The sequence below is a fragment of the Cimex lectularius genome, unplaced genomic scaffold (assembly GCF_000648675.2).
Source record: "Cimex lectularius strain Harlan isolate CLEC.00 unplaced genomic scaffold, Clec_2.1 scaffold10, whole genome shotgun sequence".
Classification (NCBI taxonomy): domain Eukaryota; kingdom Metazoa; phylum Arthropoda; class Insecta; order Hemiptera; family Cimicidae; genus Cimex; species Cimex lectularius.
The window spans coordinates 2742928-2751714 of record NW_019392665.1 but is presented as its reverse complement, the minus strand read 5'-3'; the positions used below and the strand labels follow the sequence as shown (position 1 = coordinate 2751714).

At 32.5% G+C, this 8787-nt stretch overlaps 2 protein-coding genes across 5 annotated transcripts in view; one reads left to right on the top strand and one right to left on the bottom strand.

Annotated features, from left to right (window-relative positions):
• Positions 1-259: 259 nt before the first annotated feature.
• Positions 260-7652, bottom strand: LOC106667266 (homeobox protein Hox-B3-like). The gene is made up of 5 exons (XM_014395112.1): positions 7649-7652; positions 7496-7506; positions 7037-7161; positions 3910-3980; positions 260-3634 (listed from the first exon to the last, which is right to left on the bottom strand). The coding sequence occupies exons 1-5, from the start codon at positions 7650-7652 to the stop codon at positions 3291-3293; spliced, it is 555 nt and encodes a 184-aa protein (XP_014250598.1). The 3' UTR covers positions 260-3290.
• The window catches only part of LOC106667340 (longitudinals lacking protein-like), a 54270-nt gene continuing 52931 nt past the window's right edge, over positions 7449-8787 (top strand). For 3 of the 4 annotated variants that reach the window (XM_014395229.2, XM_014395231.2, XM_014395233.2), the window contains exon 1: positions 7449-7836. In XM_014395229.2, the coding sequence (XP_014250715.1) occupies positions 7663-7836 (174 nt within the window). In that variant the 5' untranslated portion in view covers positions 7449-7662. The remainder of the gene's footprint in view (positions 7837-8787) is intronic. The other variant, XM_014395232.2, reaches the window with a different exon arrangement.

Below are 8787 nucleotides of genomic sequence, written 5' to 3'. Positions count from 1 at the left end.
ACTAATATAAGTAGTTCACCTGTTGAGAAAAAATGGATAAACAGACGATTGAAATTTTAAAACACTAAGATACCCAAAAATGCTCAAATCAGTTGTCCTAGTGTTTGAAGCTGATACTCACTTGTCCCGTATGAAAATCAATCCACTGCCGTTGTGGTTTTAAAAAAATTTCCGCCTGGGGTGATGACACAAAATTAAACGATGCAGTCTGCCAAGAAAACGGTAAATGGACAGGAAAAGGTTGATAATATGGACAGGGGAAAAAGAAAATTTGTATTTTGTTTTCTCTCTCTAATTACAACATAAAGCATGTAGTTTTCCATTTTCCTCATCCTTGCTTCAAATAAATCATATTCACTTTTTCTCTCTACCTCTCCCTCTCAATCAAATCAGATGCAATGGTAATAAATTAGCCTTAAAAAGACAAATACAGAAATAAATACGCTCCTAACTGGAAAAAAATAAAAATAAAACAAATTATAAACTAACAATACTATAAAAAATTTAGGGCTCGCAGCCCATGTTTTTCCTTTTATTTATCTACAGTTTTTGATGTTTCATAAATTTCAAACGATACATCTAAAAAAGCTTTTAGTACTAGTTTTATGAGTAAATAATATTTTTCCCTTGAATGTATAATATATAATATAATGTAATATTATCATAAATATAAAGCTTTTTAATTGACTACTAAGTATTTACACTTTTTTTTGTAATACTCTTATTTAATTTCCCATATATCAAACCATTTTACACATTTTTTTGTTTTGTTTTAAAGTTTAGTCAAGTGTTTTAGATAACTATAAAAATATTATTATAATACAAGGCGTTACTTATAAATTAAAAAAAATTTCATTTACAATGATCTACTTTTGTTTTTATGTTAGTCCGGCCATCTATGATGTCCAATTAAAAACAAGCCTATACGACACAATAAGCAATTTACAGAAAAGCATTAAGGCATTAAAATACAATGTTTAACATATTGTATTTTTTCTCTTCATTTGAATTTTTTTTTTTTGGAAAAAAAATCAACTACGCTTGCTACTCTTAGCAGGTACTGAGGTCTTCCGCTCGCAAAACAAAACATAAATGACAAAATATATATATTAATAATTTTTTTCCCTAAACATATATACTTAAAAAAAGAGATTACTTCCTGATTGTTTTTTGTTTGTTTGATTATCGACTATTGTTATGTACAAAATAATAATTGATTGGTATACTTCAGGTCAAAAAGTTTAAACTAATACCCTACAAATTATTTAAAGCTATCATTACACGTACACTACAAAAGCTGTTCTCATTTAAAATAATATTTTATTACAGTTATTCAAAGGCACTGATATCTTGTTTACTTACACACATCGTGGGGATAAGAGTATTTCTATTTTATTTTGCGTTCCTTTTAATTGAAAGTAACTAAACATTTTTAAAGAGCCCAACAAACATGGTCGGGTCGTATACAGGTAACAACAGCCTGCGTTTGTTTTGTAAAAATATTAATTTATATTTAAATTGGCACAACTAAAAACTCTATTTGTATTTGAATGTATAAACCCTACATACAAATTATATATAAATTAAAAACTTATAATCTAGCAAGAGAAAAAAATAAACATGAAAATTTATGAGATTCTTCTGAAAAACTGAATTGTTTCTATTTAAAAGTTTGAAAAAAAAAATAAATAAAACTCGACAAACTTTAACCAGATGAGTATTTTCACTATGAAAAATCTAGACATTTCACAAAGATTATTTACAATCTAAGGCAGTTGGCCTAGAAAAAAAGGGGGAGAAATAACAAAGCTCATGCAGAACTTCAAGGTACTTTGCACATTTTTGACCTGACTACACCAGAAATTCACGGGACAAAACACTTTTATCTTCGTAAAATAGATTTCCATCGTAGCAAAAGAGGTAAACTGTCACAACTATCACAATGGCGGATTATTTATAAAATTGTGGTTTATAATCAATCGATCTTTTAAGCTTTACTTTAGGCTGACATTTCCTTCTTGGGCCTGGAGCAGAGAAATAATTGTTTCAAAAAACAAACAACAAAGACATAATAAATAAATAAAAAATAAAACAAATGCAGAAACCTTTGGAAGTTGATTGATATGGAAGTAATCGTTTCAAAGTTCTTTAAATATTTTCTCTTCTATTAATGTTTTTGTACTACTCGGGAGAAAGTACTAACTAATAACTTATCTTCTCTTTAAAAAAATAAATAAAATAATAATAGAAAAATAACATGAATGATAATAAGAAAAGAAATATATATATAAACAAATGCTCTAATTAAAAAAATCACAAAATTTCAACTTTTCTTCATATTAGAAACTACACAAAAATATACAGACTACTTTATATACAAATAAGCCAATTAGATATTCGTTGCTTTTATGTTACTTTATATTATATATAAAAACTTGTCGATGCCAATGCATATGGCTCAATAAGTGCAAATTATTTTTATTTGTTAAATACATTAATCCTGTCAATATGTTTTAACATAAATTTTATAATTTTAATACTTTCAAACATAAATGAGATCAGATATTAATACCAATTTTCCACATGAAAATCCCGAATTTTGTTGGATTTTTTCCCCAGTAAAAATGACGAAATGTTGATCCAGTGAATTACATAGCTTACCACATATATATATTTTTTTTTAATATTTTCTATTCCAATTTGTACACAAATTTAATTATTATTTTTAAATTATCACAGATTCATAATTTAGAAAACAATTTTTTTTTTAAATTTATTATTTATAGTTAATATAATCCACCCCTGAAGTCAAGGTGCAAGGTTGATTTCTGCAGTGTTTTTTCTGTTTAAATTGATATTCTAGGATTTTCCTTACAAAGGAAAAACATGCTGTTATAATTTGTACTCTAGAAATGCAGCATTTTTTGAAAATCAAAACAAAACAAAAAATAAAAGAAAGACAGAAATGCCAATCCTAAATTAAAAGTAAAAATATGTTTAGTTGGCTCCCTTAGATCTTAAATAATACAAAACTAAAGTTTAAAGAATAAAACGTCAACTTTGAAACGATAATACTTCAAGATTAAAAAAAAAAAAAATCTACTTAATAATATAAATAAATGTACATGTTCAAAAATATGTACAAAAAACATTAGCACATAACTCAAATATTTTGAGGTGAAATCTCGTATAAGGCTACTTTTCGTTTATACCTCTTTTTTTTGTTATATCTTATTTTTAAACCATTTTATCATAATTAATAATTACTTTTTTTAAAGGTACATATTTTTTTATCTTTGCGCCAGGTCGAGCGGTGCAGGTGGTTGTTGCTCTTTCGTCGAGAGGTTGACAATAGCATTGAAAATTGGATAGGGCGACTGCGTCGAGATGGGCGGAATGCCAGACGTTATCGCGAGACCCTGTCTCATCCGGTCCTTCTTCCACTTCATCCGCCGGTTCTGAAACCAGATTTTCACCTGGCGTTCGGTGAGCCGGAGGGCTTTGGCGATTGCCAGCCGGCGATTCCGTTCCGGATACTGATTCACAGCAAACTCCTTCTCCAGTTCTGTCGTCTGCTGCCTCTTGTAAGGCACTCTGTGACCCCTTCGAATTACGGCTTGACCCCAATCTAAAACTGAATTTTCATTTTTTTTGTTTTAGATTAAAATGTTTAAAAATCAAATATTTTTTCTATTAAAAAAAAAAAAAACACTACTGGTGTCATGCTTTAGGGTAAGGAAAGAAGGAAATTTCAAAGGGCTCAATAATGAAAAACGATTTTTTTCTTAATTATTTTATTTTTACAGTCTTTCAGCATGACCAAAATTAACAAAACAAATTCTAATTGTTAACTGTGTAATTTGTCAGGTGTTCAGTCATTTCTCCTGCTGTAGTATATATGTCTTTTACCTGATAATTTGCTGCTTTCTGCTAACGTACAGTACAACTTTGTTGTAATAAAGTCTGGTTCCCAAACGATCCTGAAACACAAATAAAAATGTTCTACCTGGCCATCTGCCATAAAAAGATCTGAAATTTCTTTGTTTCTGATTTTGGACTACTTCTGCTTCACCTTTGCTCGTTTGGTTTGTCAGATGCGGTTTGGGATTATGCTATCTTCACCAAACTGAATCCAGTGAGAGATAGGCAGACCAAAATGATTGAAAATAACTGAACTACAGGTTCATCACCCCTTGCAGACCTCACAAAAAGAATCTGACATCGTTTGCTATAATTATTACAAAAAATAAAAAATGCAAATCTCATGATTGAACAACGTTAAAATTCAGCACAACATTGCGTAAACACAGATTATTCACAGGGGTTACTATTATTAGGGGTTATTAAGAAATGTCTAGGGGGAAATAAGTTTATTTAAAACCTCACGGAATAGTTAAAACTAGCATACCGAGTATAAACTAGGATTGTCCTCAACTAGCCAAAAGATCATTTTGAACAAACTGTTGGCTGGATTTTTAGGCATAAAACAGTTTGGGAAAAACAAAACATTTATATTTTTTAAGCTAATAAACAACACTCAAACTATCATTCACCTAGAATAATGATGACATCTGTGAAGGACAAATTTTTTTTGAAAGATTGAACTACAAGCTACCTTACAGACCTAAAGAGATCAATAAATTTATGTTTTTAGGCGGAAAACAATTCCATGAATAAATTCTAGATTGCAATAAAAAACATCCAAACAATACATTTCTCAGAATAACGATGAAATGAAATCATTCTGAAGGGCTAGGCAGTCGTATACGATGGTTGAGATATATTTTACAATATAAACCATCCAATTTAGGATATGTCTGAACAGTCAAGCTTGAGAACAATCCTGTAATTCAATAATTGTGGTGTTAAAAAGACGAGAAATAAAATATGGATTTTTATGGTGAGGAGACCTGCACCCTTAATTTGAATTGACAACTTGTTACGTGATGAAAAAAATCAAGCTAATTAAATGAAGATAAGGCAGAACGCTTTTAATTGTAAACAATTGTTAAAGACAAAAGCAATTATTTAATGAATCAAATTAAACTAAAGATGCCCAGTCATGGAGTTTAATTAAGAAAAATGTGCATTTTCTTGGACTTTCATGTTTGATTTGTTGCTCGCTTTAACAAGTTGGAGATAAAATTTATTATTTTTAAATAACTTTAATTGAACTATAGTTAAATTGTGACATTTCCTCTGTGGTCTGCAGGGTGATGAACCTGCAATTTGAATTGAACCTTATCGATCATCTCTGTCTGCCTATTTTCAGGTGTGACACAGAAGATGGTGAAAGTCAAAACTCGACAGAACACCCAGCGAGAACAGACTTTGATGATTAAGAACCAATCTGATGATTTAGTAAAAATATAGGTTTGTCGCAGATTGTTGGTTTCACCACCTCTGTTATGCACAACATGCCTATGATATCTGATAAGCATATTTATCATAAACTATTGATGGTGGTAATAAGCCAAAACGCGTTTGACAGGTCAAAATGGCAAGGATATCCAGAGATGATGAAAAAATTCAGTTTTAAACTTTAGATTAGGTTTTTAATAGTTGACTCTTGTTAATTCAAAACTTGATAATTCTAATTCTTACTAGTTTGAATTTCTCAGCAGGTCACTGGTAAATAGAAAAAATTCTGTGTATTTTGATACACTCGGTAATACTAAATATTTTTCATAACAGGGGGAGATTTATAGGCATTCTATAAATTGATACGGAGACACTTTCCCTTTTAATAATGTGAACTTTTTCTTAGTAATATTCCACTAAATTTACAGTTTAATTCCTTACAGCCTAAGGATGAAGCTAAAGTTTATAGAATTTTCTCTAGTTTGTTAGTCAGGTTTCTATCAATGTGTTCTCAGCATTGGTTACATTGGAAAACCATTTAGACAAAGAATGCCTGGCTACATTAAAAAAAACAAAAAACTTCTTGATTTTTTTTAACGTGGACATAATGTTCAATTTTCCTACATCACACAAGCCCATATCTCACCAAACAATCATTAATAAACAGTCACTAAATACTATACATTTCAATTAATAATTTGTAAAAATGTGTAACAACTCTTAATAATTTGATTTTCATTCCTCTTGATAATTCCAATTATTTTTGTGGCCCTTTCAGTTTCAAATTATCATGTGTTGACTGTATAATGCCAAGGTTGAGATGAAAAATTAGTGTCACGAGCAGGACTTGAACCCATGACATCCCGATCAGTACTCCGGCGCTGTACCACTTGACCTGTCACAACTCCACTCCTCGAGACATCGACTCCTTATTTTAACCGAATACTTTTTAAATTTTCCCTTTCATCACATCAAGTAGATTAGGGAGAAAAGGATTTTTTCAATGATCGAGATCAAGGACCAAATCAAAGAAGTGCATCTCAGAATGTCCACAATCTTTCTACGACTAGACTCATCCGTGCAAGTTTAAAAGTTTATTTTTAAAATATATTTAATTTGAGAAGTAGTGTATGAGAAGATCGAACAACTTTTAATAATAATATGAAAAGCTCGTATTCATGGATTATCAAAAAATGTTTTTAATGAACCGATCCAGTAGTATGCTGAATGTTTATTATTTTACCAAGATAGATTTGATGTGTTTCATTATCATTTTGTAAACTTGTTCAATTTTTTTTTAAATATTTTTTTTTTTTAGTGGATAAATTGTTTGAATTGTGCTGGAAGAGTGGAACCGTTGGAATCGTTCCGACGATTCGGCGAGTGGAGAAATCGTCTCGGACGCGGCTCCGTCCCGGGTGGAAAAATTACGACGGGAGAGACCGCCGGAGGTGGAGTTTACGCCCTCGCCTCGCGAATCCTCGTGAAACACCTGGAACCAATTTAAATTATAGGACGGATTTCGAAAATTTAACTACCCGGATCGGAAAGACAAGAGAAGAAGAAGAAGAAAAAAAAAAGAAGCGGACTGGGGAAAATAAATCCTTCGGCCCGAGGCGCTTGAAAATCGGCCGGCCCCGACGGACTCACCTCGTTTATCGGCGTTCCTCCTCACCTTTTACAAAGAGGGCGAAGTTTAAATTGAAATCGCCGTAATCGCGGATTGACGAAGGGTAAATGACAATTTTCAGTACTTTCTAAATTTATACCAAAATAGAAAACCAAAAGCTTCAAAGGAGGCTACAGACGCTGTTATAATATATATTTATTTATACTATTAAAAGTAGTTTTTTTTCTCTTCTTTTTCGTCCTGTTGGGTTTTTATTTTAGACTTGATTTTTCCAATAGGGTTTGGAATTACTTTTATTTTCTCGTCGGAAGTCTGGAATCTGTTTTTTGTCTTTCGTTCTTGTGGGTGTTTTTCGTTTTTCTACCTCGTTTTCGAGTCTTGCCACCGACGACGAATATCTCCGTAGATCTCGCGATCTAGGAGGCGTCGGCCCGTCCTTTCTACGTATGTGAAATCCAGGTGGCTTCGGACGTAGTTTCAGTCGTGTGACCGATGTATCCAAACAGTGTTTTCGTCTGAATCGACTTTGTCGTTAAACTTTTTTTTTTTAGTTTGTCGCTCACTTTTTTTTTTCGCCCGCTCGCCCCCAGCTTCGGCGTTCTCTCCCCGTTTATCCTCAGAGGTCGGCCGAGGAAGGAAACTCAACCGGGATTTAACGCATATTGAATTTAATGGCGGGGAATCAACAGTTCTGCCTCCGATGGAACAATCACCAGTCGACTCTGATATCCGTCTTCGACAATCTGCTGGAGAGTGGGACTCTGGTCGACTGCACGCTAGCCGCCGAAGGGCAGTACCTCAAGGCGCACAAGGTCGTCCTTTCTGCGTGCAGCCCTTTTTTCGAAGTGAGTACGTTTTTCTCATTTGAGGAGTGTGTTTTTTTTCCTATTGCGTGCCGCTCTGGAGCGGGGCCACGGGGCCGACGTGTAGAATGTAATGCGTGTTATTGAAGGAGATATTGGGCTCTTGGGTCATTACCCTGCCAGACCCAATGCCTCCGCGACCAAATATGTGTCAGCTTTGTATTTTTGTGCCATTTTTGCAGTTTCCTTCACGGCCGAGGGACCCTCGCCTTTTCACACACAAAAAAATACCCATAAAGATATACCAGCTAGGTTAAAGTCACAATTAAAATCTCCTCCAGTGATAAATTGTTAAAAAAATCAAACAGTTGGAACGGTTAAACGATTAAATTCTTCCCTCGTCTTCACCGGGCTAAATTTTTACATATCAGACATTTTTTTTCTCCATCCTAGAGAAAAACTCACTTCAAAATAGCAGAAATTGATAAAAACTATTTTCTGATAAGCATAGTTTCATCTTTAGTATTGAAATCACTGGGCGTTAAAAATTCGACCAGTTGAACGGTTAGATTCTATCACTGCTACATCTGACCTTTTTTTCCCCATTTATTTAAAAAAAACCGACTTCTTAATTCCAAAAATGTGGTAAATCCCGTAAAATTAAAAAAAAATTCTGAATAAAATGACCGTATATTTGTTAAGTTTAAAGGTTTAACTTTTGCTGTTGAAATGCCCAGTTGACATGATGTGTTAAGAAGTCGAACGAACAGCGGGAAACATGAAATCTTAACACTCGGTCAACAACAGATTTTATGAATATCTACTTTTATTTTGAACTTAGAGAAAAATACCAACAAATAACTGACCAAATCTTGGTAAAATTAAAATTAACTGATTGGAATAATCATGTTTGATAAAGTTAAATTTTTAATATTGACATCGCCGAAAATACCTTGTGTGTTAAAAATTCGACCAGTTGAAACTGTTAGAATC

Bases quoted from the DNA above. Each gene is read 5' to 3' on its own strand.
- LOC106667266 (XM_014395112.1), bottom strand. The intron at 3,981-7,036 runs GTGAGGAGGAAC...TTTGTGTTTCAG, and splicing joins CTTCGCCCTCTTTGTAAAAG to GATCGTTTGGGAACCAGACT. The intron at 3,635-3,909 runs GTAAAAGACATA...ATGAAAATTCAG, and splicing joins AGAAAGCAGCAAATTATCAG to TTTTAGATTGGGGTCAAGCC.